We start from the raw sequence: 24,540 nt of genomic DNA on the forward strand, positions 1-24,540 counted from the left end.
AAACTCAGCACCGAAAAACAAACAAATAATCCAGTTAAAAAAGTGAGAAGACATGAATAGACAGTTTTACACAGATGACGTACAGCTGGCTAACAGACACATGAAAAGATGCTCAATATCACTTAATAGCAGGGAAAACAAATTAAAACCAAGGAGGTATCATCTCATACCTGCCAGAATGGCTAAAATTAACAACACAGGAAACAAAAGGATGGATGCCGAGAAAGGGGCCCTCTTAAACTGTTGGCGGGAATGCAAACTGGTGTAGCTACTATGGGAAATGGTATGCAGGTTCCTCCAAAAGTTCAAAATAGAACTATCCTACGATCCAGCAATTGCACTACTGGGTATTTACCCAAAGGACACAAAAGTACTGATTTGTAGGGATACATGCACCTCAATGTTTATTGCACCGCTATTAACAATAGCCAAATTATGGAAAGAGCCCAACTATCCATCAACTGATGAACGGAGAAAAAGATGTGGTATATATATCCAATAGAATATCACTCCACCATCAAAAACAAAAAAAAAAAAAAGAAATCTTGCATTTGCAATGATGTGGATGGAGCTAGAGAGTATTATGCTAAGCATAGTAATAATAAGTCACAATAAGTCAATCAGAAGAAGAAAGATGCCATATGATCTCACTCATATGTGAAACTTAAGAAACAAAACAAAGAACACAGCGGGGAAAGAAGCAAACCAAGAAACAGACTCTTAATTATAGAGAATAAACTGATAGTTACTGGGGGGGGGGGGGCGTAGGCGGGGGGAAGAGTTAAATAGGTGATGGGCACTAAGGAGGAGCCCTGGGTGTTGTATGTAAGTGATGAATCACGACATTCTACACCAGAAACCAGTATTACACTGCAGGTTAAGTAACTGGAATTTAAATAAAAATATGGAGAAAAAGAAAAAGATTTGGCTTCCAGTTGTTCTAATCTCAAATCTAGGATATTCTCAAGAATAAGAAAAACAGAACAGAGTGTCTGCAGCATAAATCTACCCCAAATTTCACGACTGATTTCAAACACATCAGAGGCTCTCTCCAATTTGCTGGAATGGAAATCATCAGGATTATCCTGAAGAGACACTGCCAACCATTGCTTTGGTAACTAGGCTATTCTGTAGTAACTACCACCAGAACCGGTCTGGAGAAGTCACTAGGACGAGCAACCCACTCTCCGTTTCGCAGACACAAGCCACCGCCTGTAACACAGAGAAGCAGTGGCTGTAAGTCGGTGATAGGTTCCAAATGAACTAACTGCCAAAACATGTGAGGGCCTTGAACCACAGGGTTTCTAGAGTAAGAAGAGGTGTGACTGTGTAGAAAAGCAGGCTACCATTTATTAACAATCCCCTCCAAAAACGGGTACAGCATTCATGTCCCTTCAGCATTTTTCAGAAGTGTCAACTCCTCCCATCTCTTAACATGTCACCTGGAAACCCCAGCTTTTCAAAGACCTTTACCATCTTTTCTTTAGATGCGTGCCTTTTTTCTCCCTCATAAGAGTCAATTATAATTATGGGGCACCTGGGTGGCTCAGTCGCTTAAGTGTCCGACTTAGGCTCAGGTCATGATCTCATGGTGCATGAGTTGGAGCCCCACGTCAGGCTCTGTGCTGTCAGCTCAGAGCCTGGAGCCTGTTTTGGATTCTGTGTCCCCCTCTCTCTCTGCACCCCCACCCCCTCGTGCTCTGTCTCTCTCTCTTAAAAATAAACAAACATTTTTTTAAAAAGAAGCAATTATAATTATATTGTCAGAGGTTCAGCATTTATAATCTGCCATATAAGCTGAATCAATCTTCTAAAGTCTTACAACATGAACTCATGCTGCCTTGGCTTTTCATTTTTAAAACCGGTCCTGATAAAGCAACAGCATGTGCATTGGATCCCTGGACCCCACCTCTACAGGGATACGTGCTGCTCCTGGGCTGGAGGAAGGAAGCAGCTCAAAGAGCAGGACCACAGCCTGAGCAGAAGAAACTCCTGTCTTCCTTCGGCCACTGTACAGTTACACAGGCATTTCTGCAGAGGACAGGTTAGGCACAAACACAGAAAACCAGTACTAGGCGTTCCTCCCAGGCAAAGGAATGGGAACAAGCTACCTCTGCTACAAACTTTGATACATGTTTTCCTGGAGTCTACCTCCTGTCTAGCTAGCTGTTAGTTCTCATGAGTTCGTAAGTTACACAGTCCTCTAACAGAGTTCGTATGTTACACAGTCCTCTAACAGTGCATGTAAAATAGGCAAGGGGCAAGGGGAGAACTCTGTCATCAGAGTTCTGCATAAGAGCCTGCCTTGATCCTCCTGTCCCTCCTAGAAGTCTCTGTGTATACAAAGAACCTAGTAGGTCAACAGATCAATATCTCAAAGGTATATGTGTCAAGTTGCTTCGATAACATTATTCCCTGTATAATGACGGCTGAATGCCGAAGTATAAAAAAGTGAAAAAAAAGGAATGGGAAAATGAAGTTTCCAATTTATTTTCAAATGAAACGCTCCTCCTTCCAATAAACATCATCCCTTAAGTAATACACATGCAGGATGTCTCTCACAAGTCTTAGTGTAGGTCTTGGTAACTCAGAAGTATGAATGCTCCAAATGTAGAATAAAATATGATTTGAAAGTTTAATTATATAATATGCTTTTTAAAATATTTATCAGAACATAAACCTAAAATTAAATATTATTCGGAATACAAAAAATAGACTATAAAAGAAATTCTGAAATTATGAAAGCTTAAAACTGCACTATGGGAGCACCTGGTTGGCTCAGTCGGTTCAATGTCCAACTTTGGCTTAGGTCATGATCTCATGGTTGATGGGTTTGAGCCCCATGTGGGCTCTGTGCTGACAGCTCAGAGCCTGGAGCCTGCTTCAGTTTCTGTGTCTCCCTCTCTCTCTGACCCTCCCTGTTCATGCTCTCTCTCTCTCAAAAATAAACAAACATTTTAAAAGATTAAAAAAAACTGCACTATGACTTTTTTCTTTTAGGTTGTATCATTTCTTTTTTTTTAAACTTTATTTAAATCCAGCTTATTTAACATGTAATGCAATAATGGTTTCAAGAGTAGATTTTAGTGATTCATCACTTACATATGTCACCCAGTGCTCATCCCAACAAGTACCCTCCTTAATGCCCATCACCCATTTAGCCCATCCCCTTACCCATCTCTCCTCAGATGTTCTCTGTATTTAAGAGTCTTGGTTTGCCTCCCTCTCTGTTTATCTTATTTTTCCTTCTTTTCCCCTATGTTCATCCATTTTGTTTGTTGAGTGAAATCATATGATATTTATCTTTCTCTAATTGCCTTATTTCGCTTAGAATACATTCTAGTTCCATCCACATTGTTGCAAATGACAAGATTTCATTCCACTGTGCGTGGGTGGGTCGGGGTGTGTGTGTGTGTGTGTGTGTGTGTGTGTGTGTGTGTGTGTATCACACCCTTTTTATCCATTCGTCAGCTGATTGACATTTAGGCTCTTGCCATAATTTGGCTGTTGTTGATATACACTGTGACCTTCGGACACCTATTTTAGAAGTCATTTTCCTTACTGTTAGACTTGGTCCAATGCTCTTTCAGTGAAACTAGGTTCCATTCCAATCTCATTAGTGACAAATGTCAATCTACAGACTGCCTAGCCACAGATCAAATTTATCTGTTATTCTGATTAAACAACTGCTGCACAGAATTCAGAGTATTAGAGAAGCTATTTTGGTAGAACAGAGTGTCCCGGCCACCCAAATTTTCCATCATTCCAAGAAATTCTCATCAACCTAAAAACCAAGGGGCCTACCTCTGAGCTATTGGAACAACCGAAATCCAAGAGGTGCCTCTTCCCTAACCATCCCCTAACCATGGCGGTTACTAACCTCTCCCAGAGAAGGAACTAAGAAACTCCCATTGGATATAAAATTTCATAAGGCTGGCCTCTGACAGAGGCTGATCACGACAAGAAATGCACCGTGTTCCCTGGCCTGAAAATTCCTGATACAATGGTTCTCAAATTGGGTGTTCATCAACACAACCTGGTGAGATTGTTAAAAATGCGCATTTCTGGTCTCTGGTCCAAACCTACTGAAGTTGGGGCCCAGGAAGGTGAATTTAAAAAGTCTGCCCAAGTGGTTCTAGCACACACTAAAGTTTGAGAAGCACGGTCTCCCATACTAGTGACACAACACTGTGTATTCAGGTTTGAATTTCACATCCCAAGTACGTTAAGGTCTCAGGGTGCCTTACATCACTTGAAGGAAACTACCACACTGGTGGTACCCAGTGAACCATAATTCCTGGTGTTCGTGCACCGCACAATCCCCTCTCATGCTGACTCTGGACTTAGCCGTGCGACTTGCTTTAGCCACTGAGACACGAAGACACGACGCAAGCAGAAGCTGAATAAGCATTTACACGCGGAGGATGGTCTTGAGATGCTCTCCTTGGAAGGCAGCAGCCATGCCACAAAGAAGCCCAGGGTGGACTACTGAGTGATGAGAGGCCACGAGGGAAGAGTCTCTGGAGGGGGGAAAGCAATCTTGAATGTTCTAGCTCCTGCACAGCTCCCAAGCTGAAGAAGCCACTCATGCGACCCCACGTGTGCCACGGAAGAATCACCAGCAGAGCCCAGGTGATCCACAGAATTTTAAGAAACAATAAAATCGTTTTTAAGGAACTAAGTTTGGGGGATGGTTTATTTTAAAGCAATAGATAAAGGAATCACTACTGACCGAGTTTTTTTTTTTTTTTAATGTATCATGTGATATAATCTCTAAAACTGTGGTTATTGATACCTAATTTCCTTGCACATTTGCTATGGAAACTGCATCACCGGTATGAACTTATTTAATGGCAGTAGGTACCGCCACCCCCATTTTGCAGATTAAAAGAAATGAGGCTTTAGGCATCTAAGAAGTGTTTCCAAGGTCACTCAATCAGTAAATGCCAAGCCGCAGAAGCATACGAGGCCTTCCAAACACCGTACGTTAAATTAACCCTGCCATGTCCAGTAGGGTTTTCACTGAGCTCCTTGCCATTCCCTTATTTAGATTCTTGTGGCCGCTGATTCAGACAGATGAGTATAGATTTGTGGTTTCTCCTACACATCACCGGGCTCTAAAGACAGCCTAAGGTTCTTCATGTGCACATCACAGTTGCTAAGTGCTAGGGCTTTGGCTGACTAGCAACAGACGTTTCTTTATTCCAGTCAGATGTGAAGAGCAAGCTCTGATTTCCAAAGGGAAGGGACACGACGACTTGTCACTGCTTTTTCACTGATAGAGAGCCTATAATCATAAAGGCACACAGGAAAGCCTGGGATCGATCCATTCGCTTCTCCCATGGTAACGTCTTCAAACAATCAACACCATTTATTCATCCTCCACCAGTCTCCAAGAAGGAGCCATTAGATAAGACCAAGTTCATACATTAAGAAGGACTTCTGGGGCGCCTGGGTGGCTCAGTCGGTTAAGCGTCCAACCCTTCATTTCGGCTCAGGTCACACGATCTCGGGGTTTGTGGGTTCGAGCCGCACGTCGGGCTCCGCACTGACAGTACAGAGCCTGCTTGAGGTTCTCTCTCTCCCAGTCTCCCAATCTCTCTCTGCCCCTCCTCCTCTCACTCTCTCGGTCTCTCTCTCAAAAATAAACAAACATATAAAAAAAAAACAAAAGGACTTCTAAACTCAGAGTTTGAGACACTAGTGCTGGAACTGTACCTTCAGAACGTGTGCATGGTTATAGACGTTAAACATCAATAAAGTTGATGAAAACATAAAAGTTAAGAAAAGGAAAAATAACATTCTCGCAGCAATAACTGAAAAGATGAAAAAAGATTTCTATCAGTGGCTGTTGAAAGCATTCTCTGTATCATTTGCTAAATACAGCCTTTTCTCTTTTTTTAGGGTTTTATTTTACTGCCAGTTAACATACAGTGTTACCTTAGTTCCAGGTGTACAAGACAGTGATTCAACAATCCACACATCTCCCGGTGCTCACCATGACAACTGCACTCCTAAGCCCCATCACCTATTTTCCCCATCCCCTCACCGGCCTCCCCTCTGGTAACCATCACTTTGTTCTCTATAGTGAGGAGTCCATTTCTTGGTCTCGTATTCTGTCTCTTTTTCCTGGCTCATTTGTTTTGTTCCTTAAATTCCACATGAATGAAATCACATGCTATTTGTCTTTCTCTGACGGACTTTTCTCACTTAGCATGATACTCTAGCTCCATCCATACTGTTGCAAATGGCAAGAATTCATTCTTTTTTATGGCTGAATAATACACATATATATACATGCGTGTGTTAAGGGTCTCACTCATATCTTCCATTCTTCTCGAGTCTGATGATTATTCTTAACGATCATTGCTTTAAATTCTCTATCAGGGTGGGAGGGTGGCTAAGTGGCTCAGACAGGTAAGCCTCTGACTCTTGGTTTCGGCTCAGATCATGATCTCATGATCTCATGGTGGAATCAAACTCCGCATCAGGCTCTGAGCTGACAGTGCAGAGCCTACTTGGGATTCTCTCTCTCTCTCTCTCTCTCTCTCTCTCTCTCTCTCTCTCTCTCTCTGCCCCTCCCCCACTCATGCACACACTCACGCTCCCTCTCTCTCTCAAAATAAATAAACTTAAAAAAATAATAACAAATAAAGAGATAAGTTCTCTGTCAGGCATATTACTTATATCTGTTTTGTTTTGATCTCTGCGTGTGCCTTGTCCTGTTCTTTCGTTCAGGATAAATTTCTCTGTCTCATTTTGGCTGCCTCTCTGTGTCTGTTTCTGTATGTTAAGGAAGTCAGCTATGTCCCCTACTCTTGCAAGTAGTGACTTTATGAAGAAGAGATCCTACAGTGCCCTGCAGTGCAATGTCCCCTGTGCACCAGAACCTGGCACTTCCGGAGAATAGCCTCTGTGTGTTGCTTATGCCCTGCTGTTGTATCTGAGTCACTTTTCCTTTCAGAGCAGTCGCCTACACTGACTCTCCGTTGTGGGCTGTGCTTGCTCTCTGTGTTGTTAGCAGGACCCAGGTAGGCCAGCTCTGAGGGGGGTGTGCACCCTGGGAACTTGGGAACTGGACAACAATGTTAGCAAAAGTTGCACGGGGCCACTAATCCTATGCTGGATCCCCAAAAGCACTACGGCGGGCGGGGGCCGTGTGCCAGGGTGGCCAGGGGCACAGGGCTGGGAGTGTGACCCAGTGGTGGCTGAGGGTGAGTGGCTAGGCACGGTGCGGTGGCTGGGCAAGGCATGCGGGGGCAGCTGTGCACCTGGTGGCTGGGCGTGGTGCAGGAAGGTAGCCGAAGGTCACAGCTGGGCTGGGTGCCACGCTGTGCCATGGTGGGGCACACGGGGCAGCTGTGCGTGCAGGGGCTGGGTGCGGTGAGCACACAGCTTTAGCAAAAATTGCTCTCAGCCCTAGGCCAAGGCTACCGGTGTCTGTGTAGCCCCGCCTCCTGCAGGTGCCTCTGTGTTTATGCCGGGGGGCAGGGGAAGAAAATGACAGCTGCCAGCTTGCTTACCTTCAAAGAGCCCTGCCAGCACTCTACAAAATCAATATGAACACATCTGTCCGATTTTGGAATGTGTGGAATCCAAATAGATCAGTAACTATAATAAATGGCAAGAGGTTGAATTCAACTATCCTAAGACTGAAAAAATAAAAATCTTTAAAAGTAGAAATAAAACAAAATTTAGCCATAGTGGCTATACGACATGTATTAGAAGGAAAAGGCTCAAAAAAAATTTTTTAAAAAGGATATGCCACCTTACGTTTAAGGTAAACAACATAAAACCATTAATGAGAATGAAGTAGGACACCGAGTAATAAACAAAAAGATGTAATAATCATACATAACAATGTAGCTACAGGATATACAAAGCAAAAACAGTCCTAATTAAATGGAGAAACTGACAAATTCATAACAAGAATGAGTAATTTTAACATGGGAGAATGTCTAAAAACTTATTTTCAGAAGCTGATAAATCAACCAGACAAAAAAAGAAAAAAATGGAGGAAGGATGTAGATCTGAACAACAGATTTGAATCAACAGTTATTTCTATACAAAGAGAGAAGAGTGCGACAAATACCCTTCTTTTCAAGCACACACTGGGAATATTTTTAAAATTTAACCATGCACTAAGTAACAAAGGACATCGACAAATTTCAAAGAACCAATTATCACAGAGACCTCATTCTCTGACAATGTGTAGATATGAAATAACACTGAGCTAAAAAAAAAAAAAAGGAAGAAAAAAAAGAAAATATTTTACAATGAAGAGTGCAAAATATTTAGAGAAGAATGACTGTTTCTGCCATCACAGTTTGTAATATTGTGGAGGAGGCACGCAAAATCATTAGTCAAAAATCACTATATAATATACAGTATGTGGACTAATTAATATATAACAGCAACCTGCGCTAAGGGCTCCGAAGAAAAGCAGAATGCTAAAAGAACATGTCAGTTGGGAACCTAGTATCTTCTGGGGGTGTGAGGTTAGCTTTCCCTGAGGAAATGACACTTGCGGCCGGGGAAGGAGGAGGGAGGGCACACACACTCCATGCGAATGGAAAGCAAGGAATGAGTCTCAAGGAGAGAAGGGTGAGGGGTATTTGGGGATCTGAAAGGCAGACAGTGGCACTGGAGTGCAGAAGCAAGGGAGAGTGACCTCAAACAAGTGTAAATAAATGATACCTAAGAAAAGTAGATTCTTTTCTAAAAAAAAAAAAATGTTTCTTTGTTTATTTTGAGGAAGAGAGAGAGATCCAAGGAGGGGCAGAGAGGGAGAATCCCAAGCAGGCTCTGCACTGTCTGCACAGAGCCCAGTGCAGGGGCTCGATCCCACAAACTGTGAGATCATGACCTGAGCCAAAATGAAGAGTCAGAGGCGTAACCAACTGAGCCACCCAGGCACCCCAAAAAGTAGATTCTTGAAATGTAAAAGAAAACAAACAAGGACTGCTCTTAGCGACTAAACACCTTCAAGAATATAAAAAGCACTACTCACATCTAACTAGAAAAGTTTTAAGGAGGTATTCTAAGTTTGGAATTCTCAAGAACTTGTTTATTATTTATCTCTTAACTGCCATTATTGACCAGAACAGCAATAATTTCTCTAAGTCCTATCTTAAACTGTATTTTTTTTTACCCGGTTAAGATGTTAGGAATTAAAATCACCCTTCATACCCATTATTAAATAACCTTCTACCCATGATGGCTTTCCGTAGGCATGCCAGGATGTTAACTATGTCTTCTAATGCTTCGATTCCATACCTGTAAAATGGGTTAATAATCCATCAAACGTGATGATGGGAATCTAGATGGTCTAAGTGATAATCCATGTAGAGGCAAAATGGTACAATGCGACAGAATGAAGGCAAACGTGGTGCATATCCCAATGCCACCACCTAAGAGCTTTGACTCTTTGGTGGCCAGCAAGTGACTTTGGCCAGTTACTTAACGTTTCATTGCTCGGGCTTCCTCAGTGTGACATGCGCTTCAAATACTCCCTATGCTATAGTTTTGAGGATAAAATAATTCACATAAAGTCCTTCGCACTCCACAAATGTGAGCTGGTATTACTATTAAAACTGTTTTTGTGATGCTATCCTTGAGAAAAGCCCTTCAAGTGTCTCATTAACCAGATTTCAATCTTCCCTCTACCCCTCAGTCAAGTCGTCACAGCTCACAATCCTCGGGACTTATATTTTACTTTAAACGCTATTAGATTTTGAAACATATTAGCAAACAAAATTTCACTATTTCAAAATAAAAAAAAAAAATTAATAGCCTAATAATACACACCTACTTCTTCAGGATCGTTAAACCAGCAAAATTCTTGAAACTCCTTTTTTTTTTTTTTTAATTTTTTAATGTTTATTTATTTTTTAAGGAGAGAGAGACAGAGCACAAGCAGGGGAGGGGCAGAGAGAGAGGGAGACACAGAATCCAAAGCAGGCTCCAGGCTTTGAGCTGTCAGCACAGAGCTGACGCGGGGCTCGAACTCATAAACCGCGAGATCATGACCTGAGCCGGAGTCGGATGCTTCACTGCCTCTTGAAATTCCTTCTAAATCACTAATTTCAGGGACACCTGCGTGGGTCAGTCAGTTACGCATCCGGCTCTTGGTTTTGGCTCAGGTCATGATCTCACGGTTCGGGAGTTCGAGCCCCACGTCAGGCTCCAGGCTGACAGTGAGGAGCCTGCTTGGGATTCGCTCTTCTCCCTTTTTCGCTGCCCCTCCCTTGCTCACACTCTCTCTCTAAATAAATAAATAAACTTTTTAAAAAAATCACTGATTTCATTTAACATCCTTATAACCTACAAATCTATTAGGTGTTTTCACTGCCTCTAATTTTGTGTTTCGAGAATGCATGCTGCTACACTCAACGCACTCAAAGGCAAAGGTCTTATGTGTAGTTCAATGTACTTGGTGCATCTGTTATAAGTTCCCTCCACTGTTTTGTCTACTCTTTCAGATAGAACATAAAACATTCACAGAACTCCAAAACTGTGACACTCTAAGGAAAACTGGGCCCACTCCAGGAATTTTCACTGGCACAAAGTGAGATTTACGATGTTTCCGTCCAATGTCTTTGCACCCAAAAATTTCACACCTCTTCCACAGGGTCCCAGGGGCTGAATTACTGGAAGGAAATCTCACACCAAAAAGTTAAGAACTTAACCAATTCAAGCAGCCCAAGTTGGTGGCACGTGTCTTATGGGGCTCTGGGCCTACCTAGCATCAAACTACCATTTGGGGCGGAAATGAAAACTCTGCAAGAGAGTCTGAGTAAGAATAACCCACTTTTAAAAAGTGAAAAACTTGATAAACATGACCTTGCTGGTATTCATCCTGTGCTAGTTAGCATATCAGAGTCAACTCGGGGTAAATTTGTCAACTGGCCAGAATTCGAAGAAGTAATTTGCTTCCCAACTAATTAAATGCAAGCAGACCCCAACACTGTCTCTCCATACCGCTGTAAAAATAAAATCCAACATGCTTTGAAACAGTCTTCATGAACATAGCATTAATTTTACAGCCAAAACACAACACTGAGGTACCGAATACTGGGTTTAAATTTCAAGGCTGAGAGGAAACTTAGAAACCACCTTGACTCACTTTACTATGGGAGAAACGACATTTCAGGGAGGAGAGTATTATGAAAAAACGCAGTGAAACTGTTTAATGCCTAAATCCGTTATAAGAAGGGAAATTTTCCAACAAAATTTCAGGACTCTAGTACTTCAGAGGCTAAATCTGGGTGACACAAGGGCAGAAGCAGCCATCCCGGCACTGGCTGCCACCTCCTGCTCCCCACCACCCCCCCCCCCCCAGCCAACCACAATGGCCAATGGAATAGGGAACTGCTGATGACTGCTGAATCAACCAGAGGTAAGTGAGGAGCCTCCTGCATGGATTTAAATTAGAACCAGAACCTGAGGGAAAAATTACAGTACGAATAGAGTAGTAATCATAATAGTAGGAATGTCGAGCACATAGAGCATGTTAAGAGTTGGGCACTGTGTTTAACACATGCATCCTGACATTTAACCATTTAATTAATCATTTAGCCATTTAACTGTTGCCGTCAGTGCATTTAATCCTTGCAGTTACCCTTTTAAGACGATGTGCTGTATTATACTTATTTGATAGATAAGCAAACAAGGGACAAAGAGGTTCGATACTTAATGCAATTTCCCACAGCTAGTAAGCAGCAGAGGCAAAAGACAAACCTACACAGCCTGATTTCAGAGTAAAAATAATTCATTTCATTGATGGAATTAAACTAGCTACATGGAAATAATACTGAGGACATCAAAACAAACACATTGTATAGCTTTTAAATTAAGAAAGAAAAAAGAACATGAGAACATTGTCCTTGTTTTTCTTCCCTTGTAAATCCTGAGTCCCCAAGTGACAAAATGTACTTTAATCTACGTACAGGAACACGGCAGATGCCCCAAGTGTACCCCATCATTTTTTCCCGCCACCTCATCTGCAAACTAAGCTCTCTTTTTTTCTAGCTCTCTTAGGAGAAGTAAACCTCCACATCCATACAAATTAACTATAGGGCTAAGAACTGAGGCTGCCTACATCCACATGACTTTATTATTTGTGCCAAGAAATTCTTACCCGAAGATAAGACTATAAATCAGTAAATAACTTCATTGTTTGCTTCAGGAACTTCCCAAAAGTCCATTTGCCCCAACAATAGACTACTCAAACAGTCCACAGTATTCCCTCAACTGGACAAACAACTCACTTATCCAAGAACTGTGTACTTAACAAGACTTGGTTAAGAGCTTTGTCTCACTGTTCCCACTAATCCTAAACTATTAGATCATGAACTTTACCCAGTTTCAATCAGATCAGTGCAAGACCCACCTTAAATCTCTTAAGGTCACACCCAAAACCCTACAATACAGGCCCACTCTCTCTCCCTAGTGAAGTCTGCCAAGACCATCAAGGTGTGTTCTCACTGTACTAAGCAACAGGTTTGCTTGGCTGAAACTATTCTGGACTTCTTCGGGGAAGGTGACAGTCAACAGAAGGAAATGACCCAATTCTATTTCAACTGCTCACCCATCAACACCACCTTTTTAAAAAATCCCTTCTTCCCTCATACCTATTCTAGACCACAGGTGAAATTAAATACACCAGGAAGTGAGATCCTTATAGAAAAAGATAAACATATGCCAGCACTTGAAAGGGCCCAAGTAAATCTAACAATAAATTCAACACGAGGTTTTGAACTACATTTCACTGCAGCCACAATTTAACTCTAAGCTATAGTGGATTAATTACACATTTTAAAATGGTCTAAAAGGATCCCTAAAATTGAGATTTAGAAAGAAAAGAAAAACAAAGGCCTCAAAATGCCAACGTTAAAAGTATTCTGCCATCTGACCAGATTTTACAAAATTTCCTTCAATCAACTCATATGCCTCTAATGTTATGTATCAAATATAAATACATGAAACATAGCCAATCTTATAAATAAATAAATAAAATAAATCATTTTGACATCACCATTCATTTAATCACTTTCATTACTTCAGTTCTATTTATCCAATTAATAAAGTACATAACCATATTTACTAGAATCCTATTTTATTCCTGCCTTTCCATGCATCCCACTTTTCCTTAGAAAAAAATAAAACAGTTGCAGACCCAATTGAATGTATTAAGATGCCAAAGGTAAGCTTTTTAATGAAGTTGAAGCTTTTAAACAAGAAGAATTTGTTGCATCATATTAAACCGTGTGTCGGGGGGGACCTGGGTGGCTCAGTCAGTTAAGCACCTAACTCCTGGTTTTGGCTCAGGTCATCATCTCGTGGTTCATGAGTGCCAGCCCCATGCTGGGCTCCATGCTGACAGTGCAGAGACTGTTTGGGATTCTCTGTCTCTCTGTCCCTCCCCTGCTCATGCTCTCCTTCTCTCTCAAAAATAAATAAACTTAAAAAAAAATTTTTTTTTAATGTTTATTTATTTTTGAGAGACAGAGCACGAGCAGAGCAAGGGCAGAGAGAGAAGGGGACACAGAATCTGAAACAGGCTCCAGGCTCTGAGCTGTCAGCACAGAGCCCGAAGCGGGGCTTGAACTCACGGACCATGAGATCATGACCTGAGCCGAAGTCGGACGCTTAACCGACTGAGCCACCCAGGCGCCCCAAATAAATAAATAAACTTTATTTATACATAACATAACATATAAACATAACAATAAAATAAAACATGTGTATTATACATGTATATATGCGCATATTATGTATGTGTATGTGTATACATGTATGTATGTATGTATGTGTACGTATGTGTATACATGTATGTATGTATGTATGTGTACACATGTGTGTGTGCATATTTGGGTATAAACGTGTGCGTGTGTGTGTGTGTGTGTGTGCATGTGTGTGTGTGTGTGTGTGTGTATTCATCCCAAGGTAAGAAAATGAATGCAACATAAAGTCCCAATTTTGTTTTTCATAGCCTGTCAACACCAGCCCTTTCAAATATTATCATTCCTTCCTGTGGAAGTGTTGCTAACCGTGTTACCATAAGCATCTTGCTGTGGAGTCGTATACGTAGAGGAGAGAACGTGGAGGGTAGAAGAGACCAGGTCTGTATCCTAGATTCCCTGCTCTATATTGGGGGAAATAACTTATTCTCAGATAGCCTCAGTTCACTTATCTGGAAACGAATGATATATCCACCTACTTGGCATAATTGACATGAAGACGAAAGGAGATAATGTATAAGGTACTCGGTATACGGCCTAGCACATGGTGGAAAGGTCTCCATAAATGTTCGTTACCGATCGTGCATGTTAGCTCCCTATAACTGTGGTCCTAAGGATTTACAAGGTATTAAAGTACTTCCTAAATAATTAAAGAAGTATTAATTATGCAACAAGATCTTTAAGATCTTCATATCCTTTCAACCAATACTTCTATTTCTAGAAAACTAGCCAGGGGAAATGACTAGAGATACTGTCAAATATTCATATACAAAGATATTCTTTAAAACTTGATTGTTAACATCAAAAAACTGGAAACAACCTAAGCAGCCAAATATTATGCTACATCTCTATGACTGCATGGTGTACAACTATTAAAATATTCGTGAAGAATTAAGAGCATCCAAAATGCTCCCTAAAATTAAAACAATATCCTATGGACATACATTGCAACCATGTTAACAATTACATGTCATTCAACACGTTTAATTTAACAATGCATGTCAACAATTACATGCACACATCCACATATTCAGAAGAAAAGAATTTAGAGGAAATATAAAAATATTAACAATGTCAAGACAATGGAAAACCAGGTAACTTTTACTGTTTCCTTTTTCACTTTATTTCCAAATTTTCTACTGTATACCCGAATTGCTTTGATACTTGGGGAAAAAAAAAGACAACAACTAAAAAAACCCATTCACCTATGTTTATTATTCAGAATATTCTACTTTTTTTAAGGGCAATCTTTTCAATTCTATCCATCTCATTTCCAAAAGAATTGGGAATAGTTCACAAAAATGCACACAACAGAATAATACAGATGAAGAAAAATAAAGCAAAAAGCTTACACTCTCAGTATATAGCCATATATATGTATCTACCTATCTCTGCACATGTGCACATGTGTATATGTATGTATATGTACAAATATGTATTTCTGTATTCACAGAACTTTGTTTCATATACTAAGAACTGAAGGAAGTTTCTCCAGCTTTCTCAGGGCATACTGCAGACATTGTTTTAAGACCTATTTCAGTGAATTAAGTAAATCGGTTATGTGGTGGGAGGAGGCGGATTTAAAGTCAAGGAATCAAGATCTTAAACAGGACACGCATGGTCACGATCAGCACCTCAAGGAACGCCTTTTTAAAAAAGGTACACATATGCAGATAAATATAAGTGGAGACAGATTTTTCACTCGTGTTACCTTTATTCATGTGGCTTCAAAGAAAAAGAATGCTAAAATGATACTTTCATTTCTGCTGTGAAATACATCAAAAAATGAACTAAGAAAATAAGCTCCTATTAACAAAATGTACTTGGATACACTGTATTTAACACAGCACTTACCTTCACTGATAGCATGGGGCTTAATGATGCAACAGGTGCAATTGGTAAATTTAGCGGTGTTTGCGGGTCCACAAACTCCACTCGAAGGAAAAAATAACTCCGTTTCCTAAAGACAAAAAGAAATAACTTTGGCATATGTAATCTCTTATCTTGGACTCCTAGGTTATTAATGTGAGAGGGGAAAAAAACGACAGGATTACTTTTAAAGTTTCATAATGAAAACTCTTTGCTTCAAATTTTCTAAAAATGACTTTTACAAAGACTGATGAACCGAACCCTGTTTTAAGTCTTGGAATCAAAAGATCATCTAAAAAAAAAAGTACAATTAAAGTAATGAGGACATGTAGCATTCTGCCTTAGGATTAAAACTAGTAACATCTTAACATACTTTGAATATTGGAAGTAATGAATATAAAGTTCTTATTTTCCTCAAAGCATTAGTTCATAGACACAGGTCCGATTTTAAACTTTTTATTAAAATTTGTAAAATTAAAAACTAGGAATTCTTTGTAGAAACAGATTAGTATTTAAGAATCAGAACTGCGAAATTAGCTTTAACTAATTAGCTTAAACTAATGAACTTACTACAATTCTAGCAAACAATTAAATCATATAAGCTTTATTTTATAACCAGATTCAGGCTATGGTATCTGCTTTGCCCATGGTTCCCTTAGATGACAACTCAGCAATCTGAACCAGCCACAAACACAGTCACACTAATTAATTCTTTTAATTATTCAGATAAATGCCTTCCGCCTGAAGCTTTTCCTACTGTTATTTCCAGCATTCCCCATAAGTCCCTCTGTCCCAAGCTCCAAAGGACTCTACCAACGTGTAAAGGGCCACTTCAAATATCACCGACACCAGGAGGCCTTCTGTGACGTCCCCAGTCAAAACTGTGGCTATTTGGGCAACTGCCCTTCACAAGTTTTAGATCTGCAGCAAGTAACTAACCTGCATGGCTTTGTAGGTCTTTCAGCCCCTAAAACAAATGCCTCAAAGTAAATACTCATTTATCAACGAATTTAAAGATTGCAAGATCACAGGAAGTGTTAATGTACTACACATTTTGAAAGCCACAGTACAATGTACTGTGTACATTTTGAAAGCCACAAAGAAGATGTGGACTTGTTCAAACTGGAAAGGAAAGGCCTCCTCTAGAGTTCCCGTTTCTGTGCTTCCTTTGCAACAAAACTCCTCAAAAGCGGGGCGGGGGGGGGGGGGTCTTTATTCTCTGTCTTTACTTTTCACCTCCATTCTCTCTTAAGGTGACAGTCACTTAGGTTTCATCCCCAAACTGCTCGATGTGACCTCTGCGTTGCCAAGTACTCTGGTTACTTCTCAGCCCTCGCCTCGCTGGGCCGGGCGGGATTTGACACAGGTGATCTCACTCCACATCCTGCAACGCTTCCATTCATTGACTGTCTTCCTGCCTCACTGGCCACTCCGTCTCAGTCTCCTCTGATGGTTTTTGCCCATGCGGCTGACCCCTCCGTGTTGGAGAGCTCCAGGGTCCATCTTCTACCTACGGTCACTCTCTTGATGAGCTCGAGTCCCATGTCTTTAAATGCCATCCGTATTCTGATGGCTCCCACGTTTCTGCCTCCAGTCCAACCTCCTCCCTAAATTCCACACCCGTATCTCAGCCACTACCGCTTATAGAGGATGCACATTTAAAATGTCCTGATTTCCACCGTCTCCCATAAAATCTGTTCACTCCCACCCTGTTTTCCCATCCTTCCAACTGCACAGGCCAAAGAAAAAAAACTTCGAGTGATCCCTGATTTCTCTCCTTTCCTTAGCCATCCACCCAATCGCTCAGGAAAGCCTTTATAATGTGTCCAGCCAGAATCCAACCGCTTCCATATCGGTCACCCCGGTCCATGCCTATCACCAATTCTCCCTCTGACAACTGCTCTAGCCTCCTAACTGCTCTCCCCATTCCAACTTGCCCCCCAGCACACCTACACCCACCTGGCTTGATCTATTCTTAACACTGCAGGCAGCATGAAAACCTGTAAAACACATGCTGCCCCTCGGCACACAACTCTCCAGTAGCCTTTTATCTCATTCGGAATGAATTTTAAAGTTCTAGACGTCTACAAGGCCTTTCAGGATCTGGCCCCGAGGCCCCTAGCTGTACCTTGAGCTAATCATCTGTTTCCACAAAAACATTTAGATTTCCGTCCGGCCACCACTGGCCTCACCCCCTCGAGGTTTGACTAAACACAGCAAACAAGTTCCCACCTCAGAAACTTTGCTTGTACTCTTCCCTTCCTCCCGGAACACTCTTTCTCGCTGATATCTGCATGTCTCCTCCCTCACTCCCTTCTGATCTCTGCTCAAACCAGAGACGGTGAGGACTTCCTGACACACATTTATATTTATATATCAATATATTTCACAGCATTCCTCACTTCCACTCGACGCACAATCCTTCCTCCACCCTGGGCTTTTTCTATCCCTTCCCCCGCTTTATTTTCTTCGGAGCACTTACCACCTGACTTGTTTTACATCTATTTGTTTATTATCTGGCATCCCCTTCACCATCAGATGCAAGCTCCGAGTAGGCCGGGACCTCGTTTTGCACTAGCAGCTTCTCAATGTTATGAAACGACTGAAATTCAGAAACTAATACATTCTGCATGTGCTAGGAAATAAGATCTCTCTCCCCACGCTGCACACATAAGAAAGCCTTGACTAACGAGCCCTTGCGGGTTAGCAAGGGGCAAAGCCGGTATTCAGACCCAGGTCGCGCTGGTTGCAAAGCCCTGAGCCTTTTCCATCACCTGTCCTTCAAAAGTAAAGAAGCTGTGCTAAATTGTTCCACCTCTAGCTGAACCAATTATTGGGCCAGTTATTTTTGTCTCGACTTTCCTCTTCTCTTCCTCAATTTTTAAAACTGAAAATGCCAGCTTTCCAAGCACTCATTTACATATGCTGAATAAATGTGTATTTCAGGCAAGGAATACGAAGGTTTTACTTAAATCTACCTTCTGGGCGAATGTGAGTTAATTCTTTCTGCCTTTGCTTGCTCTTTCTCCCTGCACAGGTTGTCCTATCTGTCCCAAGGATTAATCTAAACGGACATTTGCAAGAGCACTTCTACTAGGTCATTGTTATGGCAACTGATTTAGAGAGTTTACACAACAAATGTGATAGTCGCACAAAAAAATGTTCACATCCCTTTGTGATCTGAGCTGCTTAAACACTTTACATAAAGCTCCTCTCCTTCCAAGGGTTCCTGCTATTACTCTTAGCCCTTTATATGTTCCTAAACTACCTAGCAGGGAAGGATAGACATAGGTAACTTTACCAAAAACTAAAATGAAGACTGATGGAGTCTTCATTTTTTTTTTTTTTTTTTTTTTTTTTTTTTTTACTATATCTTACTTAACAAATTGTAACAAAACAGTAGCACTGTTTCATAAATTTCACCTAAAATCCCACCGGTAATCTCACTAAAACATCTGACTAATCCTCATTCTTATCTTTATTACCATAATAAAAGCATCACTAAATGGTTGTTAGTTAAAAATTTCTCCAAAACTTTTACATAGTAATTTTAAATATCATTTTTGTAAATGCCTCAGACTAAACATGAAAACACTGAACTTGCTCTCTACATACCCTCATACCAAATAAGAAATCTGTTCTCAGAAAATCCAAACCTTTAAGAAATGAAATATGAAGTCACGTGATCAATGCAGCCTTATTTACAAATAAAAAAAAAAAGAGAGAACCTAACAAAATGTCCAAAAGTAAGGGGATGTTTAAATAAATCATGTTATATTCATACAACAAAATATTCTGTAGCCATTAAAATGTACTCCTGTGACAATAATCTGTTAACATGAAAAATATCATATTAAGTGAAAAAAATAATCATGTTAAAATCAGGTACATGGTGTTCCTATGTAAATTATATAAATGATCAACGGAACAAGCTGGAAGGAATATGCCATAAACAAACTGTAAACACCAGTGGCAGGATTACTGATGCTAAATTTTCTTCTCTCCACTTGCCAAATTCTCTGAAAGTGTTTCCATCACTAACGTACTCTAAAAGACGGTAATGTTTAAAACAAGGTAGGCCACTATTTTTGGTATCCATAGTTAGTTAAACATGGGGCTGGTGGTTAAACATGGGGCTCTGGAGACAGAGGTACTCGGGCTCATGTTGTCAGGAGGCCAAGGTGCTTAAATTCACCAAGTTTCAGTTCCTGGTAAATTGGGATGACATAAGCGACTACACGGGAGACTGTGAGAATTAAATCAGATATAAAAGCATGTGGAATGATGCCTGCAACGTAGTGAGTCGCACATAAGGTCTCTGTTAAGTTTTGAATTCCAAAACATTTTTGAACACCAGTGACCTAGATCCTGGAGGTATGACGATGAATTGGACATCCTCAAGGAATTCACAGTCTACTGAGAGGATAAACATAACCACAAATACTTTTCAAAGATGGTAAGAAATAGAGGTATATAGTAGGTATGAAGGGTACCTCACATAGAACCAGGAAATTGATAACAGTTGAGCAGAGTTGTTGCCACTGGTTTCTAAGTTTTGTTGAGGTATAATGAACATACTTCCAACTGAGTATATTTAAAGGATACAATTTGATAAGCTTTGACAGTTTATTCCTGAGAAAACATCACCACAATCAAGATAATAAGCATTATCAGTCATCCCTCCTTCCTCTGGGCAATCCCTTTCTTCTGCCTCTCCCTGCCTCCCCCACCATTAACCATTACCTTTACCATTACCTCCCTTACCATTAACAAGTTGGCCCTGTAACCAATGATCTGTTTTCCATCGTTAGGAATCAGTTTAATTTTTAATAAGTTTACTTAAATATAATTATATAGTCTGTGCTCTTTAGTCCCGCTTCTTTCACTCAGCAAAATTATGTTGAGATTCATGCTATGTACTTCATTCTTTTTTATGGCCTAATAGTATTCCATGTGTTAATATCATGGTTTCTTTATCCACTCATCTCTTGGACATTTGGGTTATTTCTAGGTGTGGGATATCACAAATAAGGTGGTTATGAACAAAGTTGTTATGCGCAAGTCTTTGTATTGATATTTGTCTTCATTTGTCTTGGGAAAATACTTGAGTGGAATGGTTGGATCACAGGGTAGCTGCATGTTTAAGTTTTTAGTTGAGTGCCGGCCAAACTATTCCCCAAAGTGATTGTACCGTTTTAAATTCTCATCCATTCCCCCAAAGTGACTGTACCGTTTTAAATTCTCATCCATCAGCAGTGTATGATAGTTCCTAAGTTTCTCCTCATCCTTGTCACTTGACATGGTCCGTTCTTTTAAACCTTAGCCATTCTGAAAGCTGTGTAGTGTTGGCTCGTTGTGGTTTTAATTAATATTTCCATAATGTCTATTGACGTTGTGTACTTTTAATGTGCGCTTACCTACCATTCATGTATCTTCTTTGGTGAAGTAAATGCCTATTCAAAATTTTTGTCCATTTCTAAATGGGATGTTTGTTTTCTTAATAAGTTCAAAATTCACATTGAAAAAAGACAAAAAGATCAATAGAGCAAAGAATCCAGAAATACACTCTCAGATACATAGTCAACAAATATGACAAAGGTATAAAGGTAACTGAGTGGAGGAAAAATTGTGATTTTATCTAATGATGCTGGAACAATCAGACGTCTATACACAAATCAACAAATTTTGGTCAGATCCTATGCCATATATAAAAATTAACTCAAAATGGATCATGTAGCCAAATATAAAACGAAAAACTATAAAATCGCTAGAAGAAAACAAAAGGGAAAAGTTCTGTGACCCTGAATGAGGTGACAATTTCTTAGACGTGACACAAAACCCACAACACATCAAAGAACAAATTGATACGTTGGACCTCATCAAAACTAAAAACTTCTACTCATCCAAGGACACTGTTGAAGAGAATAAAAATACAAACAACACACTGTGAGAAGGTATTTGCACATCATATACCTGGGTAAAAAATCTGTATCAGTAATATATAAAGAACTCTGAGCAGAGTTAAAGGGCAAAAAAAAATTACCTGGACAAAGGGAGATATGGCATCCCAAGGCAGAGGGACAGAAAGAGTAAAGGCAATAGAGCAAGAACACCACAGTCTAAAGAAGGAGAGGCAGGATATGAGACTGGAGAAGAGGCTAGCATTCAGATCATTTTCATAAAACACATTAAGGAGCTTTAAGATAATGCATCACTCTGGAACATTTTTAGCAGATTCACGACATGGACAGATCAAGATTTTTAGAGAGCTTGCTCTGAAACCTATGTGGAAGAGGAATTTGTGGGAGAAAAGTCTGAGCCAGAGCTATTATAGCAACCCGGGTTACACAGTGAGAGTAGGAATGAAGGAAAAGGAGAGAACTGGAGAAAATGTTTAGAAGATAAATCTACACAACTTTTTATTCATCGGATGTAGGGGATAAAGGAGGCAGAAGAATATTTACTGGCTCTCAAGTTCCTTTGTTTTTTGTTTTTGTTTTTTTGGTTTTTTATTTTTGACAGAAAGAGCATGAGCGGGGAAGGGGCAGAGAGAGAGGGAGACACAGAATCCGAAGCAGGCTCCCGGCTCCGAGCTGCCAGCACGGAGCCCGACACGGGGCTCGAACTCACGGACCGAGAGATCATAGACCTGAGCCGAAGTCGGACGCTCAAACGACTGAGCCACCCAGGCGCCCCTCAAGTTCCTTTGTTAATGGTATGCAGAATACAAAAGGAATAGTTTGGTGAGTTAAAATTAATCAGTTCAGTTTGGGATGCATTATTTGAGTATGAATCTGAAAGACTACGGAGAACCCTACACATAGAATTAAGAAATTGAGTTGTCCACATAAAATCATCTTGTACAATTTATTGACTATCCATCTATCTCTTGCCCAATGATTCATAACGCCACCAAGATCTCATTACTTATGGGTCATTTCTTGAGTACCCTGGGCTGTTACACTGACCCACTTGTCTACTCCCATACCGATATCACACTGCTTTTCCTACCAAAGCTTTATAAAAGGCTTCCTCTTGCAGAAAGAAGTCATCTTATCACCACCATTTCTTCTTACCCTTCCAGACTTCCTTGGCGCTTCTGGCTCTTCTACGCAAGAATTTCATTAAGCGTCAGGAAAAACTCTGCCTCAATTTTGACTGGAAATGCACTGAACTTATAGATAAATTCGGAAAGACTTTTTATCATTAGGATACTGAATCTTCACATGCATGAACGTGGTGTAGATCTTCATTTATTTAAGTCTTTTGTTATTGGCCTACAATAAAATTTATGGTTTTCTCCATAGAGATCTCTCACATCTTTTGTTAGGTTTATCTTGAGCATCATATACTTTTTTTACACTATGAAGGAACTCTCTTTTAAGTTTACATTTTCTAACTGGTTATTTCAGGTATATCAAGAACACTGCTGATTTTTATATATTGATATTATACGCGTACAACTAATAGGTAGAGATTGGAGAAGCACCATGAAAGTGGAGTGTTAATAACAGATAATCTCCATTAAACGCTACGTTTTAGGCACTATGCTAAACAGTTAAATCATTTTATTTAATCCTCAGAAGAACACTATAATGTAGGTACAACTATTCCCTTATTTTACGGACCAAGACTGAGAAACAGAGCAAGACATTAGTAGGTGAGAGAATGGAGCCTGATTAACATCATCACTTTAAAGGACAGGTGAAGGAAGAACAGCCAATTAATAAGACATAGATCATGACCTGACAGCCCTAAAGAAACAAGGGCAGTGAGACATCACAAAATCGAAATAGGGTAGAGAATTTCAAAAAGGAGAAAGTGTTCAAACTTCAATGTTGCAGACAGATACAAAAGAAATAAAAATTTTTCCTTGAATTTTGTAAGTAAGAGCACATTGATTATTTTATCCAAAAAGATTTTGGTGGAATGAAAAGACGAAGCCACATTGCAGTGGTTGCTCTCAGTGAGTAGCCACAGGCAACTGAAGAGAAAATTGTGACTATAGTCTAAGCTTTGGTGAAATCTGGATAAGGAAGAACAAAGGATTAAATCGTAACTAACAGGAACTTAAGATCAAGGAGAGCTTATTTGGGGATGCTCGTGTGAGGTTTTTCAGTTTTTAACTCACATGTCCTGTCCTTGCTTCCTCACGTGTGCTGTGCGTTGCAGCCAGATTTCTCTCTCATAGCTAATTAGCTAACACGATGTCCACAATACTCACTCCTCCCAAGACAAGAGTCAAGAAAAGGTGTGTCCTCCAGGGTTCATGACGATGGGGTATTTCAGGGACGAATGTCAGAAAGAGCTAAAAAATTTAAGTGTACAAAATAGAAACAAACATGTTTAAGACATTTCTTCAGGAGGAATGATTACGGTAGCTAACTCTGCAGAAGCTTCTCCACTATAAAAAGAAGAAAACAGTCGTTCTGCAAACTGTATTTGAAGATAGGCACATTATGTATGTGCAGCCATAGAAACAAACATGTACTTAAGACAAGACTAGCAGAGGCACCTGGGGGGCTCAATTGGCTGAGCGTCCGACTTGGGCTCAGGTCATGATCTCACGGCTCATGAGTTCAAGCCCCACGTCGGGCTCTGTGCTGACAGTTCAGAGCCTTGAGCCTGTTTCGGATTCTGTGTCTCCCTCTCTCTCTGCCTCTCCCCTGCTCATGCTCTGTCTCTCCCTCAAAAATATATAAACATTAAAAAAAAAAAAGACGGGGCGCCTGGGTGGTTCAGTCGGTTGGGCGTCCGACTTCGCTCAGGTCACGATCTCGCGGTCTGTGGGTTCGAGCCCCGCGTCGGGCTCTGGGCTGATGGCTCAGAGCCTGGAGCCTGCTTCCGATTCTGTGTCTCCCTCTCTCTCTGCCACTCCCCCGTTCATGCTCTGCTGTCTCTGTCTCAAAAATAAATAAACGTTAAAAAA

At 40.5% G+C, this 24,540-nt stretch overlaps 1 protein-coding gene across 4 annotated transcripts in view; it reads right to left on the bottom strand.

Moving 5' to 3' along the window:
- The window catches only part of NME7 (NME/NM23 family member 7), a 256,632-nt gene that overhangs the window by 154,978 nt on the left and 77,114 nt on the right, over nucleotides 1-24,540 (bottom strand). For all 4 annotated transcript variants that reach the window (XM_007077009.3, XM_042976671.1, XM_042976670.1 and 1 more), the window contains one exon: nucleotides 15,597-15,702. In XM_007077009.3, the coding sequence (XP_007077071.2) occupies nucleotides 15,597-15,702 (106 nt within the window). The remainder of the gene's footprint in view (nucleotides 1-15,596; nucleotides 15,703-24,540) is intronic.

Source organism: Panthera tigris, chromosome F3 (genome assembly GCF_018350195.1).
Source record: "Panthera tigris isolate Pti1 chromosome F3, P.tigris_Pti1_mat1.1, whole genome shotgun sequence".
NCBI classification, from domain to species: Eukaryota; Metazoa; Chordata; class Mammalia; order Carnivora; family Felidae; genus Panthera; species Panthera tigris.